A 26,383-nucleotide genomic window follows, 5' to 3' on the forward strand; every position below is an offset into this window, starting at 1 on the left:
CCCCACCCCAGGCTCAGCCGGTCCCAGGCCTATCTCGGGTTCCGTTAGGGAGCCGGGAGCCAAGCAGGGCGGTTCAGGGGTCTCGGCCCCATCAGCGGAGCTGAGTGGTCACATTCTCCTTGGTCCTCAGACCCGGGACGGGCTTCCGGCCCCATCCCCCACACCTGGCTCCTCTGAGGCTGGCCCACTCCCGCTCTCCCGGCCACGGCCCCTGGGCACCTTCCCAGTGCTGAGGAGACACGAGGCCCCGTGCACTCAGTACGTCCCCAGATCAGACCACGAAGCTTCGCTCCTATCCTGCCATCCCCTGCGCACCCCTCCCTGGGCTGGAGCAGGGGCTCCTGGCTCGCTTTTCCCACTCGACAGGAGAAACTTGTCCCCCCAGGTGGCTCCCCCCCGCAGAGCCCCGTGGGCTGACACTTCTCACCAGGCGCCCACCTCCCTTCTCCGATCACCCGACTCCCAGCAACCCCCAATCACCGGCTCATGCGCCCTGGGTCTGTCCTGTTATCTGCTCGTAGGGCACCCACATCCCACCTCCAACCAAAGGTTAACTCCACGAGAGGGGAGCCCTGGGAACGGGGTCGGGGGTCTCCCTGCCTAGCCCGCAAGGCCCCTTCCAGAGGCCCAGAGCCGGCCCTGGGAACCTAAGCCCTCTGGGAGCGGGAAGGGGAGACCCCAGTGAGGCCGGGTGCAGCCCGAGGGTGACGACCCTGGAAGAACGTCCTCAGGGCCTGGCATCGCAGACACAGCTCGAGAGCCGGGCAGACAAGTTTTATTCCACCCGCTTCCCGCCCACGGCCACGCCAGGCCGAGCGAGGACGGGCTGCGTGGAGGGTCTGGGACAGAGGTGCACACAGGAGGTCACGCTGTGGCCCGAGGCGAGTGGGGGGCGGGGAGGCAGTTCTGCCACTGACCCTGGGGGTCTCTCTGGGGTCCTGGCCGAGCTGAGGGGTTCACAGTCTGCATGGTGTGGACACTGGAGGGCTGAGCAGGCTGGGGCGCAGGGAATGGCCAGGTCTGCTCCACGCACAGGAGGCTGCCCTGCACCTGCTGAGCCCCTGACGCCCCAGAACAAAGGTGCCGGGGTCTCGGGCGGCGACGGTCTTTTCGACAAAGACTCAGGAATGCCAAAGTGGCTGAGGCCGAGGGGGGACTGGACGGGACAGAGTAGAAAACTCTCGCACTCACGCACCGCACAGGCGTACACGCGGGGTCAGTAAAAACACAAGGCCTGGGTCACACGACGCTCTGCCGGCCCCCTGCCCCCTCAGACTCAGACGTGCCACAGCCACCGCCCCGCCCAAAGTCAATGAAGATCCCTTCCGAACCCGAGTCGACTGACTCCAGGATCCGGTCCACCAGGTTCTCGGGGCTGGAGGAGGTTGGTGAGCTGCGGGCCGGGCCTGGGCCAGGCTCACGGGGCTGCGCCGGGGGGTACAGTCTGCTGGGGCAGGGCCCCGACGGGGGCGCTGGGGAGGGTCTGAAGGTCCCGGCAGGGTCCTGGCCGGGTGTGTCAGCAAAGCCCTGGGGCTCGGGGCAGGACGTCATCTCGGAGACCGAGTGCCTGCGGATGCCCGTGGCGCCGGCCACCGCACCCTCGGCCTCGTGCTCCGCCACGGGGTTCAGCAGTGGCGTGTTGTAGCTCTTGGACCGCACCACCGGGTTCTTGGCCAGGATGTCCCCCGATCGGGAGCGGCGCAGGAAGTGCTTCTCTGCATACAGACAGACAGACAGGGCATCAGGCAGGGGGCCAGGGTGGGGCTGGCCAGATGCTAGGGAACACCCACTGCAAGCACCTACTTTGCGCCCAGCTCTGCAGGAAGGGACCGCTACAGGGAAAAGCCCGACCGGTGTAGATCCTGCTGGGGCAGCCTGGAGGGAAGTTGGGGTTTCCACCCCAGCTGATACTAGGTCCATCCCTACGTGACCTCCTTCTCTCCTCGGTCTGGCCTCTCAGCCCGGAATGGGGGCGGGGGGCCTCAAGTCAACCGCCTGGGTTCAAACATGCACCTTGCCAGTGACCTGTGCGCGTGCCTCCGTTTCCTCACCTGCGGAAAGTCAACAAACCCAAGCACTTGCTAAGGCAGACACAGCCCCTGTCCTCAGAGCTGGAGTCCTACTGTGTGTGTGTGGGTGGGCCACAGGTCGGGCGGTGGCAAGTGCCCGGATGGGGCAGCACATGAGGTCAGGGCTGGGGTTTATTCTGAGTGTGGGGGGTGACCCCGGGGGTGGGAGAGGACGGATATAGGGGCAGGTCTCAGGCTCCCACTCAGGACCCTGCAGTTCCAGAGTTGACCACCAGGTGGCAGGGCTGAGCGGGATGAACCAGAGGCTGTCCTGGACCACAGGACACAGGCTCCCTCGTTGCCTGGCAGGGGTCTCGGTGTCCAGGGCCACACAGACCTCAAAGTTCCTCCAGCTGCTGGAGCCCCGCCGGAGCCGGGACATGCTAGCTGGGCAGGTTTTATAACTGCAGGTGGGTGGGCCCTCTGGACGAGGGGACACTCTTGATGAGCTCTCGTACCGCTGTCCCCTTGGTTCCCTTCATGCATTTCTTCCCAGGCCTGGATCCTCCCTGCCCTTCAGCTCCCAGTCTGGCCTTCCCTGAGCTCCCCGCCGTGGCCCTCATGTCACCTGGGCACTGGTCCCCTTGGGCACTCATCTGGGGATGGTTTACTCATTGGCCTGCCTCCCCTGGTGGACAAGAGCAAATGAGGGTGGGGCTTGGTCTCTGCTGAACCCTCAGGACCAAGAACAGGGGCTGGCGCACAGTAGGCGTTCAGTTTACACTGCTGAACGAACCGACGGGGCCAGGCAGCCCCAGGACGCCCAGCCATGCCCAATTCACAACCCCTCCACACCCCCTGTGAGTCCCCAAATAAGCCAGGACTTCTTGGGCTCCGGGCCTTTGCACGTGCTGGGTCCTCTCCCTCGTCAACTCCTGACTTTCGGGACTGAGCTCAGATGTGACCTCTGTGGCGGGTGCGGGGGTCTCTGCCGGGCTCTCAGGGGAGTCACTGCAGTACCACTTGTGACGTCAGCCCTTGAAGGAGGGACCCCACGTGACCCACCCTGTGCCCAGTGCCCCGCACACAGCACGGCCGGTGGATGCTCAGGACAGGTTTGCCGTGGCTGCACATCTGGTTCTGCATGACTCCCCTGGGAGGCCTGGGCCCCCGACCGTGCAGAGGTGGATGGGGCCAGGGGACACCCTGCTCCCACCCACGCCCAGGCGACGCCTACCCAGGATGCAGGAGTGTGTGAAGGCACCCTCGCTGGAGTAGAGGCCGTAGGTGCCCAGGTAGGGCGACACCACCTTCTGGATCAGCGTCTCCAGGCGCAGGTAGTCCTTGGTCACTCCCCGGGACTCGTGCACCCCCTGCAAGAGGGAGGGGTGCGGGGGTCCGCCGGTCGGCCTGTTCCCTGCCTCCCTAGCCCAGCCATGCTTAGCTCAAAGGCCACCACAAACGGCGCCCTCCCTTCCCCCGGAGTCCTGGCCCCCATGGCGGTGGCCCAGCACCCTCCCTTCCCAGCCGTCTCTCGGGTTGGGGCCTCTGAGCCACCCTCCTGCTTTAACACCCTCGTGGCTGCCCGCTGCACACAGGAGCTGGCGTGGCTGGGAGACCATGATGCCTGCGGGAAAGGGGTCTGTGGCCAAATTAGGCTGGGCACCTGCACCTCCCCCTCGGGACAGTTGTGTGTCCCCTTCCGTGAGCTGGCTTCCCAGAGGCTCTGGGCAGTCCTGGGGGGCCAAGCTCATTCACCTGGACCCGCACCCTCACTCCCTTGCCCCAAGGAGCACTGTAGGCAGGACAGGCTGCCCCCCTGGGCCAGGCCCAGGTCCAGGTCTATATCCAAGCTGAGCGGTCAAGGCCCGTCCATCTGATAGAGCCGCCCCTGCCCCTCCCACACTGCTTCCCCGGCCAGGCACCGTCCAGCCCCTCCCAACACCTCCCCTCATTCATAGCTTTGAAGGGTTTTCCACCCCTCCCATTTCACTGGAGCCAAAGCCTGGAAAATGAGGCTGCCCACGGGACAGCCGTGGCCTTGCCCACTCAGCTGTGAGCTGACCAGGAGGCAAGCTCTGGGTCCCCAGCGACACCGGCAGAGGGCCGGGCACACAGCAGGTTTTTAGGGAGTGCTTGCTGAACGAATGATGTCTCTGAACGCATGAATCATCCCCAAGGGGCTGCCAGCAGTTAAGAAGCAAGATACACCCAGGTTAACGCTGAACGACAATTGAAGACAGCGAGAACCCAACTCTGCACTGCCTAGAAGAAACCCACTTAAACTACTAAAGACACACACAGACGAGAAGTAAGGGAGTGCGGGACTGTATGTGATGACACGGATCACAGCACAAGCAGCCGTGTCAATTTCAGATAGGACAGACTTCAGACCAAAGCCATTTATCAGGGATAAGGAAGGTCATCACCTAACGCTAAAGAGATCACTTCTCCGAGGTGACATAACAATCCCTAATGTGTACGGACCTAACACAGAGCAGGAAACTACGGAGGCAAAAACTGACGGGGCTGCGAGGACAGAGAAATCCATCCTCCTAGCTGGAGGCTTCAACACCCCTCTCAGAAACAGATCCAGCAGGCAGAAAATCAGGAAGGACACAGATGAACCCAACACCACCATCAATCAACTGGATATAACTGACATCTATAGACAACTTGTCCAATGGCAGAATCCATATTCTTCTCAAGCTCACATGGGACATCCTCCAAGACAGACCACATTCTGGGCCATAAAACACAGCTCGACACATTTAAAAGAACAGAAATCGTACAATGTCTGCCCTCAGACCACAAAGAAATTAAACCAGGAATCCGTAACACAGTGATAACTGAAAACCCCCAAACACATGGAGATTAAACAACTCCCTTCTAAATGACACAGGGGTCAAAGAAGAATTTTTAAATAATCTGAATTAAATGAAAATGAAAACGCCAACGTCCAAATTATCAGGATGCATCGAAGCAGTGCTTACAGGGAAATTTATAGCACTGAATGGATACGTTAGAATATAAAAAGTCTACAAGCAGTCTTGTAAACTTCCACCTTAGGAAACTAGACAAAGAAGAGCAAATTAAGTCCAAAGTAAGCAGAAGCAAAAAAATAAGAATCAGCAGAAATCAACGGAATTGAAAACAGAAAAATGGATGGAGAAAATCAACAAGACCAAAAGCTTTGAAAAGATCAATAAAATCCACAAGCCTCTAGCCAGACCAGCTACGGACAAGAGAGAGGAGACCCAAACGACTAACGTGAGAAACGAAAGCGGGGACATCACTACAGACTCCACGGATCCAGCTGTGCTTGGACAAGGAGGGGGTGCCCCCGGAAGTCATCCAGATGAACCTGGAGGAGCCGCCCCCGCCCCCAGCAACAGCGCCATGGATGAGGATGACATTACTGCTGAGCTGTGCTGGGCGTTTCGCAAACTGTGTCCCTTCATTCCCAGAATTTGTTTCTGGTGTCTGGTCTCTGCTCCCCATTGCCCAGTGAGGAAATGCGGGCCCCGGGGGTTGCATTATTTGTGTACCACGCTCAGATGCAGGGCTGATACTCAGCTTCTGGGACCCCGGTGAGAAGGAGCTTTGGTTCTGCACGTGAAGCACGGGGCATAGTAGGCCCTCAAAATATGTGCTGACCAGTAGCTGTGACCTCAGGTCCATCTGGGACTTGAAAACAGTGGGGACAAGTTCACCGCAGGGCTGGGACAAGGCCATTCAAAGTGGAGGCCAAGGCGAGAGCAAAGGGTTGTGGTTGGGGGTAGGGGTCGCACCCAGGAGGGGTAGAAGGACACTCTGGGGGAAAATGGGGCCAAGCCCAGAAGCTGCATGAGGCACAGCGACCACCAGGGGGCAGCACTACCCCGGCCTGGCCGCCACCCAGGTGCTGTTCATGGGATCGAGATGAGACCTTATTCCTTGGCTTGAAATCCCAGCCTCATCACTTCCCGCCCCCAAGAGGAAGTGCACCATGGAGGACTTTGTGTCGATTTCTCCTCGTTATCCTTCGAGGAAATAGGCCGAGGGATGCAATGTCCCGCCAGTCGCTGCCCTGCGTGGCCGCCAGGACGACCACCGGCTCCCAGCGAGTGTAGCCCCTCGACACTTCTAACGTCCACATCTTTGCTCTGGAATCTTCAACCAGCTGCCCTGGGCCCCAGGACCAACCTCACAGACATAAATTTAGAAGGACTTCCACGTGCATGGGTGGGCTCAGGACAATGAACAGGGTTGGGAGCCTGTCAGCCTCAGGGAAGGCCAGGCTCCCAGCCGTCACAGCTCCGGGCAAGCGAGGACTCTACTTCCCCACCTGTAAAATGGGGTGGTTGATGGTGCTCATCCTGGGGCTGTGACAGTGAGACAGGCTGGCAAACTGTAGGGTGCCGTGCCCGCCACAGGGCTCGGGGCGCAGCAGTTTGCAGAAAGGTCCTTCAGAAATGTCTGGAACTGCTGTGGGGAGCGGGAGGCGGTGGCCCCCAACCCCAGTGACTGACCGATGGGGGAGTAAAGGCCTGGCCCCGCAGCCCTCGAGGGACACTCCGTCCACACTCCTGGGCTCCCTGTGGGCTCCCGGGCCGGCCTTCTTGTGAACGAACCCACACCCTCGTCCAGCTCCTTCTCAGGCCCCGCTGCTTCCTTCTCCCTCCCAGGTTTCTCCTGGGAGTCCTTCCCCACCCCCGCCCTCCCCCACCGTTGAGAAGTCACGTGGCCCCACACCCACATCTCAGGCTCTGTCTCCGGGGAGCCTGGGACATGCCGCCTGTGCCTGTCACCGGGCTGAGCGCAGCCCCCACGGGCCCCGCACACCTGCAGCACCAACAGCATCTGCACGACGGCGGGGGGCACGCGGGCGCGGGCCCGGGCCAGCGCGTCCTCCAGCTTCACACTGAGGGTGATGATGTTCCGGAAGTGCAGCAGGGCCAGCTGGCGCACCGACGGCTCCTTGCCCTGCAGACGTGGGGGCCGCTGCTATCACGTGAGACCCTTGCTCCCCCACCCCCACCAGTTCTGGGGCCAGATACAGGGACGGACCACTGACCCTCAGGGCCCCTTCCACCCCGTCCTCCTCCCCAGATGACCCTGGCCCCACGCGGCTCCCTCAGGCAAGGGAAGGGTGACTGTCACACACAGAGCCCCTACTGCACGCCGGGCACGGCCTACTGTGTGCTGCTAAGAGCTTCCCAAGGCTCTGAGCGTGGAGCTGGCCTGATGCCCGTCTTGGGGGTGGGGAGCAGGTTCTGGGAGGTCCGGGGGCGAGCGCGGGCGCAGATGGCCCACACGTGGCAACAAGGGCAGAGGTGTGCCCACCCCCAGGCTGGGATCGGCAGTCCCTGTGGCCCAGGAGCCACTCACCTGCACCGGGTAGAAGACGGCCTGCAGCGTGGGCAGCACGTCGCTGAAGAAGAAATCCCAGGTCTCTGCCAGCGAGTCCAGCAGCTTCTGTCCTGTGGGCACAGGGACCGTCACCATTACCCCAAGGGGTGCCAGCAGATGCTTCCCGCCTTCCCAGGTCACGAGTCACCTCCCCCGGCAGGAGGACGCGGGAGCTGAGGGCCGGGCCCTGGAGGGCCCCCCCACCTGCCAGGGTGATGGGCCTGGACGCCCAGCTTCACCCCCGAGCCTCAGCTGCCCCACTAATAAAACGGGGCTGTAGCAGGGCGAACCCCTCAGAGCCGACAGGAGGAAAGGAGATGAAGCAGGGCCTGGGGCAGAGAGGTGCCGGTGGGTCCGTTTCCTCTGCACACAAGCCCTACAGGCACAGCCTGACAGGCGCTCCACTCACACCCTTGTCTCATCCGCCCTCCCGCTCCTTCCGCCCACCCATCGGTCTGTCCCTCTGTCCACCCGACAGACATTCACGCAGCAGCTATGCTGTGCCAGGCCTGGCACTGGGGACCCAGCTGAGCCCAAAACTACCCCAGTCCCACCACGCGACAGGGCAGCAGGACAGTGGACAGCCACCCTGGCGAGGGAGGAGTGACCCCCACCGGGCAGTTGAAGTGCCTGGGCCTCAGAGAGGTGCGGGTCTCTGCCTCAAGGGCCTGGGTCCCCACCACCCAGGCTGCCGCGGGTGGGATCTGGGGAGCCAGGGAAACCGCATCCAACAGCAGCAATTGGCCCAGGTACGAGGGGGTCACGCAGGGAGAGCTTCCTGGAGGAGGTGGTATCCGAGCTAATTCAGGAGGACCGTTTTGCCTGGTGGACTGAAACCCTTGGTACATGAACCATGGAAGTACACGTGTGGAAAGCAGGTGTTTGGACAAGCTCTGTGGGCCTTTCTGCCGGCTCTGGGGAAGCAGCAGCGCCAGTCACAAGGTGGACAGACCCTGGGGGTGGGGACAGCTGAGGTGCCCTCCAGCTGGCTCTGTGCTCCCCTAGGAAACGCCAAGCGCTGAACCCTCAGCCCCTCTGCCTGGAAGGAGCGGAGAGCTGGGATGAAAGGCTGCTGGGTCAGGATAAGCAGGCCTCCCGGACGTGTCGCCGAGGCCTCTGCTGCTTGGCGGGACCCCACCTGGAAGCCAGACTAGCGGTTGGCTGGAGAAACACGGCCGTGGTGGTGGGCATCCCCAGGAGTGGAGGGGCCGGGCCACGGGCTGGCCAGCCTCCCAGAGCGCACCACCCATGCCTGACTCCTCAAGGTTTCCATGGGAACCAGGAGGTTGGTCAAGGGCTTTTGCCTCTTGTGCTCCCTTTTCCTGGGCTCTGAGCCCCCCACCCCCCTCGCCCCCATAAAGCCCCCGGGTCTGTGTGGGTGCCGGGCTCTGGGAGGGGAGCCTGGTGGGGGTGACCGTGGAGAGGGCGGGTCCACCTTTCCACGCAGCCCGTCTGCCAGCACTGGAGCACCCTGGCTGGAGGCCAGCTCCTGGTCCGACCGGGGGCCCACACCCCACAGCGGGCTCTATGGAACCCAGGACAGTGGGTGCCTGCCACCCGAGGAGCTCTGCCTGCATACAAAGGTCCCTTGAGGTCCCCGCCGTCACCGGCGAGAAGAAAGGCGGCTCAGTTCCCCGGGCGGCCGTGGGGCGGCTCTGGGCGCGGGCCAGGCGGCGTCTGCGGAGCGCAGGCTGCTCTCCAGCCCGCGGGGCGGAAAGGGGATGTCGTACAGTCCAGGCCCCGCCAGAGCCACACGCCGACCAAGGGGCCAGGAAACTCGGCTCCGTGCCCTGGCTGGGCTCTCTGCTGCCCGGGAACTGCGGTCTGGGGACACCAGGGTCGGCAGGGGTGAGTCAAGCACACGGCGTCGAAGCCCCGCCCTGGGGCCCCAGGGGGTCCCTCAGCCCGAGCCTCAGTGTGGTCCTCTGTAAAATGGGCGTGATCAACGTGTCCACACTCAAAGGCCAAAAGCTGCCCTGTAGCAAGTGCTCAGCTGTTAGCCTGGCACTGACTAGCGGGACCGCGTGGTCTGAGGCCGCGCCGACGCTCAGGAGGACCCACGCCACCCAGCGGCCGTGCCCTTGAGCTGGATCTCCCAGGATGGGGCGTGGGTCAGCCTGTCTTCCTCTCTTCAGTCCGACTGTGCAGGCCCTGGAGACGGGAATGCACCAGGCTGATCTCAGCTCAGATCTCAGTGGTGACCACAGGGCAGTTGGAAAGGCCACAGCAGGGGCTTGGAGGAGGGTGGCCAGGCTCGGAGGCGAGCGTGTGAGGGCCGTCGCAGCGCAGTTTGGTGGCCTGACCTTAACAGGCTGGGATTCCCGCAGGGCAGGCAGAGCCCAGGGCCCGGAGCCTGCAGAAACCCCGGGCTCCCCCTCGGAGTCCCAGAGCGTCCGGCTGCTGAGAAGCTACCCCCACTGCAGCTGAGCCCACCTTGAATGTGGCCCCAGGGAGGGAGGCCTCCACCTCAAGGCCCCTCCAGGCCTCCCACTTCCAGGAATCACTGTGCTCGGGTTCAAGGCCTTGCTGGAGGCTGGAGGGGGGCAGGCGGCCATGTCCTGGGCTGCCCCTCGTGGGGCTACCCACCACCTCCAGCAGAGGCACGGGCTGAGGACATGGCTGGCCGCAGGGAGTAGTCCTAAGGAAGAGCTCTCCCTGGGACCCGGTAGTAGGCAGAACGGGGAGGCTCCCAAGGCAGCCCCTCGGGGTGTGATGTCAGCCACTGTCCCCACTGCATTGGCTGAAGGCAGGCAGATGTCCTCTTGATGTTTCGAGGCCTGACTCAAAGGCTGCCGCTTCCACGCAGCCCTCCCTGACTGCCAAGGTGGAACTAGCCCTTCCTTCCCCAGGGCTTCCCTTCACTTTGACATTCATCACAGTGGACTCTCACTGTCTGGTCCATGTCTGTGTCCCCAGCTGGGCTGTGAGCCCCTGCCAGGCAGGGCCTAGGTCCATCTCCAGGTCCCCAAAGGCTACCTGGGGCCTGACCTGTAGTGAGCACGTGGGTGGAGCCTGTCTAACCCCCTGTGCTAAGGTGGGGACAGAGGGAAATGACAGTCTGTGGCTGGATGGGAACTGGAGGCCGGGCCCCCTGGCCCCCAGCCTGGGGCTCTGTGCCTGTCCCTGAGGCCAAGGGCGGTTGGATGGGGTCGGTGCTCCCTCCTGGGCGGCCTGGCGGACACGGCCACTGCGGGCAGGACTCCACCAAGCCACACAAAGCGCCTCTTCTGCTAAGATCCCAGCTCCCCTGGGCCAGAGCTGGTGGGAGGGCAGGCACTGCCGGAATGTGCTGAGCCTGCTGGCCTGGTGCTGCCCCCTCCAGGAAGCCCGCCCGGAACCCCAACGGCCTGTGCCTCCTGCCCCCACGTCTGTGGTCCTCACAGCCCTTCTCAGGCTCCTGCCTTGGCTGCTTCCCCCCCGACACACGCAGAGGCGGTGCAGGAGGAACACAGGACACGAGTTATGCTGAGCACCCCAGGCCTCGGTCTCTGCCTCTGCGAAATGGGCTGAGACCCGTGCTTTCCGGGGTCACCGAGAACTCGAGGAGGAACCTGGAGCAGCACAGAGAGGCGTGCAGGCTCGGGAGCCAGGCTGCCAGGTAGGGTTGTGGGGCTCAGGCGAGTTACTCAGCCCCTGTGCCTCAGTGTTCCCAGGTGTTCAGTGGCTACAACAATGGAAGCTTCTTCACAGGGCTGTGGGGTGATCTACGAGTCAGGCAATGGAGACTCTCGGGACAAGCCCAGCACAGGGTGAGGACGTGCGGCAGCTGGTGCCTGGTACACAGAGGGAGGGTCGTGACCTGCACAGGGCCTGACACACAGCGGGCCCGTAGCCAGATGTGCCGGTGTGAGCTGCGTTCCCCCCATAACTTGATTTCTCTCTACACCAACTCACTCCTGCCGGGAAGTGTACACGCAGTACCTGTCACCCCCAGCCCACGGGCACAGGGAGCCCAAGGGTTCCAGGACCAGGCACATCCTGCCGGGGCTCTGGGCCTGGCAGAAGGAGACAGCGGCCGGCCAGGACCCTCTCTCTCCTTGCTGGGGCCCGAGCTGGGCAGCGAGGCCAGCTGTGACTTGTGGGCCTGCCCCTATAAGGGCAAAGGGGGTGTGCTCTGGAGTCGGGATGCCCTGGGTTCGAATCCCACCTCCACCCCTTACGTGCACTGTGGCTATGGACAAGTTGAGGCCATCGCTGCGTTGTTCCCCATCTGTGACATGGGTACAGTGGCCCAAAGGTCTCACAGGGTAGGTATGAGCATTAAAAAACCCTGGCAGGGAGCCCACATCCGCTGGTCCTCCAGGCGGCAGCTTCCAGCTCTACCTCTTCCCCCGGGTCTAGGCCAGTTCCCCTCCAGTCCTCAAAGATCCTGATGGGGGTCCTCCCAGGCTGCTGGGACAGGGTTCACGGGGGCCAGAAGCCCTCGTGGGCAGTGAGGTGAAGCAGGGGCCTTCTCCCAGACATCCCTCAGCCCTCCTGGGCCCCAGCAAGATGGGGGGCAGATGCTCTTCCCAGCAGGGTCCCCTCCCGGGGTCAGATATCAGCCCTGCTGCCCTCGAGGCATTGCTTCTGCCCCTCTGGACTCTCTCGACCAGAAGGGCCACACCACCCACCCAGAGCCCCAGGTGGAGCCCACGTAAGGCCACGGTTCCCAGCGGCCACACCCGCGAGCAGCGTGGCCTGGCACCCGGTCCCGGCAGTGGGCCACCAGACTCACCTTCGTAGAAGCGGATCTTGTCTCGCAGGATCACCATGCCTTTTGTCAGCAGCTGGTTCTGCAAGGCACACGTGGAGATGCTGTCACCGCCCCAGGGGTACCCAGGGCCCCCAAGGCTCCACCAACAGGCAGCCGAGGCCCAGAGGGGGAAGGACTCACCGACATCCCAGTCCAGTTGTTGCAGAGCTGGAACCTCAGCTCCCTGGGCGCACGCGGGCAACTGACCCAATCAGGCTGTCCCAGATAGGAGGTGGTGCGGGGACCCCACCCTCACCGCCCCCGAGAGACAGGCCAGGCCTGGGCCTCCTGCTTCAGGCTCAGCAGGCGGGCAGGCAGCTGCCCCCGCATCCCACAAGGAAGGAGGGACTTTCGGGCAAGAGGGGCCCCGGGACCAAAGGCCTGGCTTGAGCGCTGCCATCACCCACTGCCACGAGGCTCAAACGGCAGCCCCCCTGCACTCTCACCCTGGGCGTGGCTGACTGACACCACGTGGTCTCAGCAGCCGTCAGAGCAGCCAGAGAGTAGAAACAAGGCGGGGACCACAGACGGATGGACGGATAAGCAAGACGTGCTCTCGCCGCACTGTGGAATACTATTTGGCCGTAAAAAGGGATGAGGTTCTGATACAGGCACAACGTGGATGAACCTCGAAAACTCTGTGCTCAGCGAGAGAAGCCAGACACAAAAAGCAACGCGCTGTGAGATCCCACTGACGTGAAATGTCCACACAGGTGAATCCAGAGAGACAGAAAATGGACTAGTGGTGACCCAGGGCTGGGGGAGAGGGCAAGGGGGGTCACCTATCTATAAACACGCGCTTCGCTTTTGGGGTGGTGAAAAAGCCCTGGAATGAGCAGTGACGGTTGCCCAGCTCCGCGAGTACACTACACAGCGCTGGCTGCACACTTCCCGTGGGTGTGCAGTATGGTTGGGTGAATTACACCTCAACAAGGCTGTTAAATTAAAACCAACCCTAAACCCACAGGACGGGAGGAGCCGCAGGCTGGTCCTCACTTCCCCCTCTCCCGGGAGGGTGGGCACCATGCTCCGAGGCTGCGTGAGGATGCCCCTGCCTGCAGCACCTCCGCCTTCCTGCCTGTGCGACCTCGGGGGTCCTCTCCCCTCCCCGAGCCCCAGGGTTCCATGCGTTCATCCACTTTGCAAGCCTGTGGCCGCAGCGCCTGGGACAGCTCAGCCTCGGCGACGCTGGTGCCACGTTAATATCACCACCACGCGGCTCAGGGCCCTGGGGTTTGTAGATGACCCACCCGTGGGCTCTGGGGACCCACACCGATGCTCCAGGAGGAGGTGGACAACCAATCACAAAACTGACCTCGAGCCGCGCCACGTGCCAGGCAGAGTGGTGAGTCCTCACCTGCATCTCATCGTGTAACCTACCCAACAACCCACACTGGCTAGATGGGGGAAACTGAGTCATGGCCAGGTGGAGACCTTGAACCCAGAGCTCCACGTACCCACCGGGAGCCAGTGGCCCCTACCCCCGCCCTTTCTGGCCAGCTCAGGAAGCAACCCCGAAGGAGAGCACAGAGCACCCACCTGTAGGTACTCCGTGAAGAAGGACCCCAGCTCCGTCTTCAGCAGCTGCCTGTGGGCGGGAGGGCAGGAGTCAGAGACCCCACGGTGCCAGCGAGGGCTGGGGACTGGGCTGGGGGCCGCCTGCAGCGGGAGACCCACCCCCTTAGCCCAGTGACGTGAGGACGTGACTAGATATTTCTCCAAAGATACACAAATGGCTAATAAGCGCGTGGGAAGATGCCCCATCGTGAGTAACCAGGGGGACACAAACCCAAACCCCAAGATGGCAGAAAAGAAAAAAGCCGGGCAGTAACAAGTGTCGGTGAGAATGTGGGGAAACTGAACCCTCGCTCACAGCTAGTGGGAACGTAAAATGGTGCAGTCTCTGTGCACAACAGCTGGGCGGTTCCTCGTAAGATTAAAGGTAGAGCCGATATATGACCAAGTCATTCCGCCCCTAGGTGCAGACCCGAGAGCAGTGAAAACGCAGATCCACACAAGGTCTCCTACACAGATGCTCCCAGTGGCACTGTTCACCACAGCCAAAAGGGGGAAACAACCCAAATGTCCATCAACAGATGAGACTGGATAAACACAGTGGCGTTCTTCACACAATGGGGTATTTCTCTGGCCATAAAAAGAAACCAAGCGCTGACACCTGCCCCAGCCTGGATGACCCCCGAGTACGGAGGACCATCACGCTGTGAAAGAAGCTAGATGCAAAAGGCCACACGTACGTAGTACGACTCCATTTATATGAAATGTCCAGGATATGCAAATCCACGGAGACAAAGTTGACTGGCGTCGGCCAGAGGCTGCTGGGGGAGGATGGGTAACCAACCGGGAGTGACCGTTAAGGAGTACAGGCTTTTTTTGGGGCGGGCGAGGAAAATGTTGTGGAATTAAAGAGTGATAGTTATACAAGCTTGTGAATGTACTAAAAACCACTGAACTGTACGTTGTCAAAGGATAAACCGTATCTTAAAAAAACAAAATCTATGTCTATAGCTATTTGGTGGTGGCCCGGGGCTGGGGGGAGAGGAGAATGGGGACTACCTGTCTATAAATATGGGGTATCCTTTTGGGGTGATGAAAAAGCCCTGGAATTAAAGACAGTTGCACAACTTCGTGAATACACGAAACCACACACACACACACACTCACACACACACACACACACACAGTGTATAAAATGGCAGAACACAAGAATGACGGCCAGACATCAGAGCTTTGTACCCCTGCACCATCCCCGGCCCTTCTCATGGCTGGGCAAAGCCGAGGGATGCAGAGGTGTATCAGGAAAATGGGGCTCCTGGGGCCCCACCCCTGAGTGGCCACATGAGCCCAAAAAAAGCAGGACCCCCTGCAACGGTCACACACATCAGGCCTGGGAGAGGCAACAAGCCCCTGCTGTGACCGCAGGCAGCCCCTTTCCCTCCCCGGGCCTGTTTATCTGCCTGTAAGAGCCATTTAGGGTTGGAGTGGGGGGACCCTGCCCCAATTACCCTTTTATTCCTGCCCCAAGCGGACGAGGAGGTTTGCTGCCTGTTTGTCCCAGATATTCTTCTGCTGTAGGGACAGGGTGGCACAGGCCAGGGCGTGAGGGAAAGAGCACAGAGGTAGGAAATGCCTCCTTGCGGCAGCTGTGACCCCAGGCAAGTCTCTCGACCTCTCTGAGCTTCAGCCTCCTCCACTAAAACGCAGGACTAACACCTCGGCTTCGCAGATTCCCTCAAAGCTGGTCCATCCTGGGCCCCTTCACAAGCGCTCAATTCTCAGCTATTCACAGGAAATGAGGGGTACTCGGCGGGGCTGTGATTGCTTTTCTGGGAACAACACTTCCATCATTAGGCAGGTGGGTCCTTCCTTTTTTTTTTTTTAACTTTATTTATTTAATTTTGGCTGCGTTGGGTCTTCGTTGCTGCGCGCGGGCTTCCTCTAGTTGTGGCAAGCGGGGGCTACTCTTCGATGCGGTGCACGGGCTTCTCATTGCGGTGGCTTCTCTTGTTGAGGAGCACGGGCTCTAGGCGCACGGGCTTCAGTAGTTGTGGCATGTGGGCTTCAGTAGTTGTGGCATGCGGGCTCAGTAGTTGTGGCTCGCGGGCTCTAGAGCACAGGCTCAGTAGTTGTGGCACACAGCCTTAGTTGCTCCGTGGCACGTGGGATCTTCCCCGGGCCAGGGCTCGAACCCATGTTCCCTGCGTTGGCAGGCGGATTCTTAACCACTGCGCCACCAGGGAAGTTCCAGTCCTTCCTCTTTTAACAGAACAAATACCCTTTGTGATGCCTAACACCAGCGGGGCATGTGGGCGTTATCTTGAGCCACTGTCCCAGTCTCTCCCTGTTTCCCCTGAAAAGGAGTCTTCAGGAGGGTGGGGGGTGAAGGCCACAGGACAGGGCCTGGGGTCAAGGTCCATGCGGTGGTCACCGCCCACCTGGGCTCTAAAGGCAGAACCTGAGGCTGGTGGACCCACAGGGTGGGGGGGGCAGGCCTCCCACCTGGCACAGCCCTCCCACCACTTACAGACCCAGGCCTGGATGGGACAAACGACCACTCACCGGACGCCCTCGTTGAGGCTGAAAAGCTCCTGGTCGGGCAGCCCCTTGCGCTGGAAGACGGCGATCACCCCGTTGTGGATGCTGCGTGGGGGACGCAAGAAGAGTGCTGCTGTCCAGAGGCCCTAAGACCCCTCCCCTCCTTCCCTCTCCCACTGCCCCTCCTGCTCTCCTCGAGGAACAGAAGGGGCCCGGTCAGAAGCAGGGCGCCAGTCCTTTCTCTTCGAAGGCAGGCCTGGAGCACAGGCACTGGCCGCCCCATCAGACCCCATCCGCCCCAGAGCCTCAATTCCCATCTTGAGCGCCAGATCCTGGGCTCCCAGCCGCAGCCTCCCTGGAGCCCCAGGCCTGCCACCGGTCACCTCACCTCTCCAGGCTGTCACTGGGTTACCTTCCACACACTCTGCCTCCCTTCCCATGTTCCTGAACCCTCTGCCTCCAGGCTGGAAACTAGGGGACACCCTCTGATGGTCTCTCGCACCCCCAAACATAACCAAGTCCAACTGGCTTTCTCACCCTGTGCTTCCAGGTGCCTGTGAGCCAGCGCCTGCCTCACTGAACTGGGTACCTGTGTTACCTGCACCTGGCCCCACTGGGGAAGCTGCCCTCACCACAGGGCCTTTGCACATGTCCTTCCTTCTGCTTGGTCCCCACCCTCACCCCCCACTCCTGTCTACGTGGATCCTTCCTTCAGGTCACAAGAGGCCACAGCGTTTACAACACTTGTCAGTGTGCACCTACATGTTTACCCGTGACTCGTTTGATTGATTGGTTCCCACGGCTATCTATAAACCTCGGCGCGCAGGGCCCCGTGCCGTCTATGACTGTGTGCTCTCACCTGGCTCAGGAGCAGCCTGGTAGTTAGTTATCTGGTGAAATTCATCCTGACTCTCCCTGGCCCTCCAGATCCTACAGATCCTGAAGCCCCACCAATCTCTACCCGCTAGATCTCTGCTGCACCCTTCTCTCTCCTCCATGCTCGCCTGACCTCTGATCGCATAGGTACCTCCTCACTGCACTCAGTGCCCCCTGCACTGGGCCCTGCAGGTACAGCCCAAGGCCTGAATGTGGCATTCAAGGCTCGTCTGGAATGGTCCCTCCCCGCATTCTTGGGCACCCAATGCTCACAGAGTACTGGAGCCGCCAGGGGAGCCACACCTCAGGGTCTTTGTACCCACTGCCCTTCCTACCTGGGCGGGGGGGCGCTTATGCTATCTACTAGGCAAGTAGCTATTCATACTGGAGCCCTGGCTCAGAGGCCACTGCCTCCAGAAGCCCTCCTGACCGCCTCCCTTCCCCGTGCAGACTTAGGTCCTGGCACTCTGCCGGTTTACTTTCATGTTAGCCCTCACCATCAGCCATGAGCTCCCAAGGGGGAGAACCGGGTCTGGGTGGCTCCACCGCCCTCCACTCAGCACTGGGTTGCTGCTCTAAACTCACCACTGCAGACGAGCTGTGTGATTCTTGGTGTACAGGGACAGCTGGACACGTGCTGCCGTTCACATCATGGAGTAGGTGGGGGCCACCAAGCTCCTGCTGCCCCTGTCTGCTCTCACCAGCTCCACCCTTCCCAGCCATGTGGACTGGCCGCCCACTTTGCAGATGAGGAAACTGAGGCTCGGAGGGAACAAGCTCTGGGAGGCCACAGAGCTCGCCCGACAGCTGCCCCCTCCCCCCACGGAGCCAGGTGTGGGCAGGGCTTCCAGTTCCGCACCCCGGAAGGGGCAGGGCAGGGTCAGGGCCCCGCACCCCAGGTCGGTGAAGGCAGCTCTGAGCAGTGCAGGGACGCGCCCCAGGGGTTCCCAGCTGGTCCCGACCAGGCCAGGCCAGAGGCCTTGTCCCCTGACCCGACGATGCCTGACTACCCAGGAAGCTGGTGTTGAAATGCTACTTATTCGCGTGTCCAGGCGTACATGCCCTCTAACTTCGGTTTCCTGCCTGTGAAATGGAGGCCGCCAATGCGCCCGCCCCCAGGTTGCTGTCAGGATGAAAGCCCGGCCAGCGCCGAGCCTTGGTGTGTGGCCACGGCCAGGACTGTGCTCAGCTCTGTCAGAAGTGCCTGGTGAGGGCTTCCCTGGTGGCGCAGCGGTTGAGAGTCCGCCTGCCGATGCAGGGGACACGGGTTCGTGTCCCGGTCCGGGAAGATCCCACGTGCCGCGGAGCGGCTGGGCCCGTGAGCCATGGCCGCTGAACCTGCGCGCCCGGAGCCTGTGCTCGGCAACTGGAGAGGCCACAACAGTGAGAGGCCCGCGTACCGCAAAAAAAAAAAAAAAAAAAGTGCCTGGTGGGCTCCGGCGAACAGTCAGAGTAAGGCTGTTCTCCATTTACAGTCTGACGGGAAGTCTAATGGCTGCCACCCTGAAATCCTAACAGATGGGGACTCGTGCCCAGCCTGGGGGCTGCTGGGGGCAGAGGTCAGACCCTCCCAAACCTGCAGGAGCCTGGGAGCTGGCAAATAGGGCGTCCTGAGCATGGCCCCGTGGGCCCGGCCCCCGCTGAGGCTCAGAGGGGCCTTGCCAAGTGCTCCCTGGGGACCAGGCCTCCACCAGGCCGAGGGGACAGCGTGGGGGACCCTCATCAGCCTCCCAGGCCTGGCCCTGCTCTTCTCACCAGCCTTTCCAAGTCCCTCCTCCCTCCTCCTCCAGTAAGCCTTCCGGAGGGAGGGCAGCCCACTCTGGTCCCCGGCCCAGAGGCACCTTAACCCACAGTTTTGGATGGGAAGACGGGCTCTTTGGACAAGTCTTTCCCCGAGGCCCTCAGGGGTCGTCCATCGCCATCTGTGTCACTTGAACCGCCCTGCCCCTGGGTCTGAGCAGTGCTGGCCTCCTCCTGCCTCAGGGCCATCATCCTTGCTGTTCCCTCTCCCTGAGGCTCACTGTGACGTCAGGTCCCTCCCCGCTCACACCTGTGTGCAGAGAGCATTTGATCCCGGCTCCTTTCGGGGGAGGGGAGGTCTATTTGGTTTACCACTTAGGGCACGGGTCTCGCACCACCCTACGTGTATCTGAGCCGTGCCCCGGCCAGCCCTAGGGTCACCCTTGAGTTCTCCTATCCACACCCCCACCCAGCCCGGCCTCCACCCTGGTGGACCCTGCCCCTGCCCTTCCCACCTCCAGCCCCGAGGCGCGTTCAGGTGCGGGCCTGGGGTTGAATCCCAGCTCTGGGCTTCCCTGCTGCCCGCCTCTGGAGACCGGACCGTGAGTGCCTCAGCTTCCCCCTCCATACAATGGGACTCAATCACAGCCCTTGTGGGGTTACGTGTGCCATGGCATCAGCAGCAGTGACTGTGGGTGGGGGGCAGGATATGTGCCCCCGGAAGCATCCACCACGGCTCAACCATCTGCCCCGGGGTTTCTCCATCTCCTTCTAACCACACCATGAGGTGGGGACTGTGACAGCCCAGGCTGCCCAAGGAAACACTGAGGCTCAGAGAAGCCAGCGGACGGCCCAAAGTCACACAGCTCGATGCCTGGCAGGGCCAGAAGGGAGCCCGGGGCCCACAGTCCTCCCGCCCCCAACAGCTGCTCAACCTGGGATTGGTGGACAGGCAAGGCTCCGCTCCTTCCCGTTTCTCTGCAGCCTTCTTTCCAAAGTCCAAGTTGGGTCAATAACAAAGCCCTGCTGTGAGCCGTGGGAGAGGAGGAGGGGTGGGGAGAGGAGAGGCCCTCATGTGACTTATCCCCCCAAACAGAAGTGAAACTCTGGCCCGGGGCCTCCCACACCGAGGCCCAGCCGGGGGCACTGGGAGCGGCCCCCTGGAAATGGCAGGCGCCCCGGGGCACTTCTGGGTGAGGGCCGAGCAGCAGCTGACCCATCACCTCCTCTCTCCGGGCCTGTCGCTCTGCCCCATGTAGGGAGACAGGAGGGCAGCGACAAGTCTCAGCATCTGTCACCTGAGCACGGGGTGAGGGGAGATGCCCAGGACCCTTAGTGGGGATCCATGGCATGCAGGACAGTGCCAAGGCCTGCTGCCACCAGGGCTGGCCGGGGGCCCTGTGGTCAGGCTTGGGGAGGAAGGGCTGATGGTGAGGCCTCTGGGGGGACCCGCCTGTAGCAGCCCTGGCTCGGCTGGGGCCGGTGTGGCGCTGCGAGCAGGTGGGACCCCAGCGGGGCGGGTCCCTGGCCCCGTTGCCGGTCTCAGTGTTGCCCACCTGCCCACGCAAGAAGGTCCGGCAGACAGTGCGTGGGGGACCCCAAAGCCTGGCCTCTGGGGGGACAGACAAGACACCTCCAGGAACCCTCGGAGAGGCGGAGAGGCCTAGAGGTGGAGCTCTGCCCTTTCTCAGGCCCTACCCTGCTCTGGAGCTGCCTCTGAAGCCTCAGAAATCAGAGAGGGGGGCAGGCCCCCGCCAGGTGCCCTCCTCACCCTCTTACTTGGTGTCCCCAGAAGGGCGACCCGGACCCCGAGAGGGGCTGGCACTTCCTCGAGCCCGTCGCCCTGGTGTCGAGGCCTGGCTCTTTCTCAGGAGCTGGCCTGTGGGCGCGGGTGGGCGGAGGCACTGGGCTCCACCGGTGTGCCCGCCTGGGCTCCCACCCCGGACAGCCCAGGCTCTAGTCCCCCCTCTGCCCTGTCCATCCAAGGGTGATCAACCCTTGGGTCGATAACAAAGCCCTGCTGTGAGCCACTGGAGAGAGAGGAGGTGGGGTGGGCAGAGGAGAGGCCCTCATGTGACTTATCCCCCCAGACAGAAGTGCAACTCGGGCCCGGGGCCTCCAGCATCCTCATCATTAACCCAGGGGCCCACGGCCAGCCCTGAGAGATGAAGCCCTGCTTCGCTCTGCTCCGGTCGCCCTGGGGAAAGCATCCACGGGCGTCCTCTTCACGCCCAGGTGAAGGCACAGGGGAGGCAGGCGACTCGGAACCCAATCCGACCCCCTGCCTGGCCTCAAGGTGACCCTCTGGCAGATGTGGGTACCTGAGGGCACCACTCTCAGGCCTGAGGGCCGTTCCCATGCTCACCCTGCTTTCAGTGCCCTGGCCCTGGCTTACACGCCCCCCAATTCCCACCCCTGCTCCTCCCTGGGCTCCAGGCAAGAACTCAGAGCTTTTCTCCAGAGCCCCACCTGCCCAGCAAGGCAGACGCCTGACTGCGCTGACGCCCCCGTCCCGACAGGCTGCAGGGGGACAGCTGGGTGCCCACGCCGCCCCCATGGCTGCCTGGCCGCACAGTCCCACCCGTCCTGCTGGAGGGCAGGTTCTGGACGCTGGGCTGGGGGCCGGGAGGTGGAGAGCGGATGGCCCTGAGCCCCGACTGCTGGGAGAAGTGAGGGCCCAAGGCGCAGGGCGGGGAGGGAGGGAAGCCCAGCATACGAGTGTCCTCTGGCTGCTGTAACCAAAGCCCACACACAGCGGCTGCAAGGCAGCCAAAAGTTGGCTTTTTACAGCTCTGAAGCCGGAAGCTGTGTCAGTGTCACAGGGCTAGAATCAAGGTGCGGCTCCTTCAAGGCTCCGGGGGAGAGTCTGTTTCCTGGCCTTTTCCAGCTTGGTCAGGACTCCCCCCTCCATCCTTAGAGCCAGCAGTGAGGTGTCCTCAACCTCTCGGTTCCCATCCTCACGTCTCCTTCTTGAACTCTGACCCCTGGGCCTCCCTCCCATTAGCACCCTTGTGGTGACACTGGGCCCACCTGGACCATCTCCCCATCTGAGGATCATTTACTTAACATCTGAAAAGTCTCTCTTGCCGCGTAAGGGAACGTATTCACAGATCCCCAGACATCTTTGAGGGCCGTGACTCTGCTGACCACTCCCAGACCGCCTCAGAGCGGCAGGGGGTTCAGGACCCAGGCCCGACTCAGAGCAGGTTGTTCGTGAGGGTTGGCCGGGAAGCCAAGCACCGGCCCCCCACTGGCCTCCACCCCCCAACTCCCAACCAACTGGTCACCCTGAGGGCTTCAGCCAACCTCCTCCGGCCCCTGAGACCCCATGAGGCAGTGGCAGAAGCTCTGGACTTAGACCTGGGCAGTGCCCACACCTCTGGACCTCAGTATCCCCATCTGCAAGATGCGGGTAGCAAGTCCCACCTTGAAGGCCGTTGCGGGCATGAAAGCAGCTCCTCCATGCCTGGGGTTGGGACAGGGCCCGGCAAAGGTCAGGGTCGGTGGGCACCGCCGTCCAGGGGATAGAGCAATCACAGGCCCGGAGGAGATCTAGGTGCAGGACGCCCTGTGGGCTTTGGCCAGCAGTGGCCCCGTCCAGGACCAGGGACGAGCAGACGAGGAGGGAGGGCTGCACCTCGGGCTCTCACCACCGACCCCCGCCCCGCCCGGCCCCAGCAGACACCAACTCACACGTGTCCCTGGGCAGCGGCTTCAAGTCAGGCCATGGTTCAGGCTCAACGTGAACAGGGGCTCTTGGTCAAGTCCCTCTCCTTCTCTGGCCTCAGTTTCTCTATCTGGATGCTAAGGACCATCTGCCCGGCCTCGGAGGTGGTCCCGTGGGAACGAGAGGGCGCGCGCTCCACCTGCGCGGGGCCTCTGCTCTCACAGCCAGAAGGCGGGTGGGCGCAGGCTCACCAAGCCCCAGGCATTCGGGCAGATCCAGGCCTGGCAAGGAGTAGGGCTCCATAATGGTCTACACCCTCTGGCCCAAACGCAGGTACAGGGGACTCCTGCCCGCCCCCCAGCGGGCCCCTCAGCTCAAGTACATGACCTTCGTGCAGCTGGAGGCCTGGCACACACGTGGGGTGCACACCCGGCGAGGAGCTAACTGGGGCCAACACAGGGACAGACAGGGACACGACATGCCATGCCTGGGCCATTTGGGAGGGAGGGGATCAGGGGCTCCAGGTGGGAGTGACAGGTGAGCCTTCTAAGCCAGCCCTGTGTCCTCCCCTCTGCAGTGCCGGCACTGGGCTGGGCACAGGGGACAAACCCGCCCCGTAAAGCAGCAGCAGGGGCTTAGGAAACAGCTTCTGACGGTTCTGTTCTAGTTTCCGGTTTGTGAGCGTGGCCCAGCCGGCCGGCAGCCCGGCACCCAGCACTCACACCTGCCCTGCACACGTGCAGAAGGGAGCCCGGGCCCCCTCTGTGTGGTCAGCACCCGCGCTCCCCCGGTTTATCCTCCTCTCAGCGCTCAACACCACCCGCTCGGACCAGTGCCGGAGAGTGAACGAATGAACGAATGAACGAGTGGCTAGGTGAGTGCACGGATTCCACTATCACAGGAGCAAGCTATGTGTTTTGCCCCATGTCCAGATGAGGGAACAGATGAATAAGGCATTTAGGGGATGGACCCAGGGTCCACTGTAGTGGGTTGAACAGTGTCCCCTAGAAATTCATGTCCACCTGCTACCCCAGAGCTTATGTGGAAACAGGGTCTTTGCAGATGTAATTAGTTAAGAACCTTGAGACCAAGTCATCCTGGATTTGGGGTGGGCCCTACATTAGGTGGCCCAATGACTTTCTAAGAGAAAGGAGAGGGAGGTTTGGACACAGACAAGGTGGCCAGATGAAGAGCGAATCGGAGAACGGGGTGATGCAGCCACAGGCCAAGGAGCCACTGGGAGCTGGAAGAGGCAGGAAGGCGCCTTCCCTGGAACCTCCAGAGGGAGCGAGGCCCTGGCGATGCCCTGATGTGGGGCTTCCGGCCTCCAGCGCTGTGGGAGGACGAACCTCTGTGGTTTGAAGCCACAAGTTTGCCGCAATTTGTTACGGTTGCCCTGGGAGACTAATGTGGTCACGTGGAAAAAGGGGGTTCATCTTGGACTCAAAATAAGGAGTCTACAACCTAGCAAGGCAGGACCTGTACTGTCCCGCCCCCCAAGGCTGTGTCCTGGGGGGCCCTGGCAGGGAGTACTGCGAGGATCGGGGCTGGGCAGCTAGGCAGCGACCAGAAGAGGCCCCGACCTCCCCATGGTACCTGCGGAACGCTGGCAGGGAAGGCACTGCCCCTCCCTGGCTCAGGGCCCCCTCTGCCCAGGGAGAGCGGTGGCTCCGCTCTGCGGCGTCCACACGGACAGGCTTCCTGGTCCTCTCTGCGTCCCCCTCTGCACCTCTATATGGGGCGTGGTAGTCATAACTCCCTCCCTGGGCTACGAAGGGCACCAAGGGCCGTGAAGGGGCCCGGCACACAGGAGTGCAGCATGGCAAGTGGGGCTGACGTGGGTCCAAGGGCTGGGCGGCTCAGAGCCTTAGAGACGCCGGCTGTGGGCCAGGCCGCTGCCCTGCAGTCTGCCCGGCCAAGGCCCTGCAGTCTGCCCGGCAAGGCACAGGATGGCACTGAAGTTTGAAAGTTCCTTTAAGTGAGAAGCAGTGGGGGGGACCCAGGTGGCCTCTCCCTACAGGCACCTCCCTGAGCTCCAGAAGACTCCGAGCCTACCCCAGGGTGCCCCCACCTCTGCCTGGAGAACCCCTCAGCAGGAGAAAGCTGCTGGTGGTGAAAGCTCAGGGACCAGCAGACACCTGAGGCCCCCCCACCCAAACCCTGTCCCTACAGGCCCTCCCTGACACGAGTTTGTCCCCAGCACGAGTTTGAGCTTGAAATATACGTTACGGAGGCCCTACCGCCAGGCACGTGCTGAGGACTTCAGTAGAGATCTTCACATTTAATCCCCACAATGGCCCATTTTACAGAAAAGGAAATTAAGGACCAGGGAGGCTAAACAGCTTGCTCAAGGCCACGCAGCAGGGAAGAGGCAGAGCTGGGATTTGAACTAAGTCTGTTTGGCTCCTTGCGCTAAACCACGGCAGAGAAATGAGGAGGGAGACCGCTTCTCTCCGCAATTCTGCGAGAGGAGGAAACGCCTCCGAAGGCAGTGTGCAGTCACCGGGCTGATGTTACCCAGCGAGAGTCCTTCCGTCTCTGTCCCCACACCGGTCCTGTAAGAAGGAATGTGCACGCCCGCTGACCGATAGGGAAACTGAGGCAGCCTCGTCCCAGCGCTCAAGCAGTTCGCAACTTGGCAGGGGGCAGAAGACAAGCACGCGACTGGACGACGGCGTCCTGCCTAGTGCACAGAGGAGGGTCTCAGGCGGGCAGCCCTGTGCCCACCATGACGCTCATGAAACGACTGATGGACAGAATAAATGAGTGTCCACACTGACAGCTGGTTTTCCGATGGCCAAGACCACAGACGGTGGAGCATCTGGCAGGGTACTGCCGGGTGCGTGCGGTGACGGGGGCAGCATCCACAGCCCCCTGGATAGCCTGCCCTACTCTCTTCTCCTGCCCTCCCATTTTCCTTTTGGTGGAAATATCTATTGCTGAAAAGAGCTCATGAGCAAACACGGTGGGGAATCCCACGAAATAAATCGTCTCTTTTCCGGAGATCCCAGCCTTGCTCTTCAAACCAAGTGGGAGGGGGTGGTGGGACTTCCCACGCCCCTGCTTGTCTGGGAAGGGCCCGCGGGGGGAAGGTCGTCTAAAGAATGCCGGGCAGCTGCTGCACCCCTGCTGACAGCTGGGAGGGCAGGGGGCCGCTCAAGGGAAAGCCACCCGCCCACTGCCGACCAAAGGGACCTAAACGCAGAACAGGAAGCGCAGCGGCAACCCACCGACTGCGCCCGCGAGGCTTATCTGCGAAATGGGATAAATACTTCCTGCTCTATTTACCTCCCAGGTTGCCATGAGCACTGGAGCGAAGACCTGGGAAGACCCCGGGGGGAGGGCGGGGGAGGCTGGCTCGCAGGATCCAGGCCCACCCCACCACCCACCCGCTGGGCGCGTTGGGACCAGCCCCGGGTCCGCGGTCTCGTCCCTCCGTTCTAGAAACACGTTGCACTAAACTTCCCTTCCCGTCCGCACAACTCCGGCGGAGCAAGTTCTCTACTAACTGTAAAGTGCCGCGCTGGCCCCCAGCACAGTTCCTCGCAGGGGGCAGGCCCTCGCCCGCGGACCTGCTCCAGGGCTCCCCCTCCCCTGGCTCTGGCACCCGGGGCCAGCGGCCCGCGGGCCGGCCGGGAGGGCGCGGCCTTACCTGTTCCAGGTGGCGTTGGCGCAGGCCCGGCGCTGCTGCGTGCCCCGCTCGTCCGCGGCGGCGGCGGCCGGCTCTCTCTTGCCCAGGTCACTGAGGCTGGGCGAACTCATGAACTTCAACCTGCGGAGAGTCCTCATGGTGACCCCGGCGACAGGCTCCGCGCCCACGCGCGCCCGGCACCCCGCCCTGCGCCACGCCGCGCCGCGGGCCCCGGCCGTTGCGGCGCCCTCTACGAGGAGACTTGGGCAAAAGCAGGAAGC

At 62.3% G+C, this 26,383-nt stretch overlaps 1 protein-coding gene across 7 annotated transcripts in view; it reads right to left on the reverse strand.

The window, feature by feature from the left end:
• Window positions 1-740: 740 nt before the first annotated feature.
• The window catches only part of PRR5 (proline rich 5), a 50,279-nt gene continuing 24,636 nt past the window's right edge, over window positions 741-26,383 (reverse strand). For 3 of the 7 annotated variants that reach the window (XM_024737568.1, XM_024737569.1, XM_024737570.1), the window contains exons 2-9: window positions 26,124-26,243; window positions 16,213-16,293; window positions 13,675-13,723; window positions 12,118-12,175; window positions 7,380-7,471; window positions 6,834-6,974; window positions 3,247-3,382; window positions 741-1,715 (exon numbers count right to left, since the gene is read on the reverse strand). In XM_024737568.1, the coding sequence (XP_024593336.1) occupies window positions 1,240-1,715; window positions 3,247-3,382; window positions 6,834-6,974; window positions 7,380-7,471; window positions 12,118-12,175; window positions 13,675-13,723; window positions 16,213-16,293; window positions 26,124-26,243 (1,153 nt within the window). In that variant the 3' untranslated portion in view covers window positions 741-1,239. Of the gene's footprint in view, window positions 1,716-3,246; window positions 3,383-6,833; window positions 6,975-7,379; window positions 7,472-12,117; window positions 12,176-12,276; window positions 12,613-13,674; window positions 13,724-16,212; window positions 16,294-26,123; window positions 26,378-26,383 lie in introns of those variants that run through there. The other 4 variants (XM_024737567.1, XM_024737572.1, XM_024737573.1 and 1 more) reach the window with 4 other exon arrangements.

The sequence above is a fragment of the Neophocaena asiaeorientalis genome, unplaced genomic scaffold (genome assembly GCF_003031525.2).
Source record: "Neophocaena asiaeorientalis asiaeorientalis breed wild unplaced genomic scaffold, Neophocaena_asiaeorientalis_V1.1 scaffold242, whole genome shotgun sequence".
Taxonomy (NCBI): domain Eukaryota; kingdom Metazoa; phylum Chordata; class Mammalia; order Artiodactyla; family Phocoenidae; genus Neophocaena; species Neophocaena asiaeorientalis.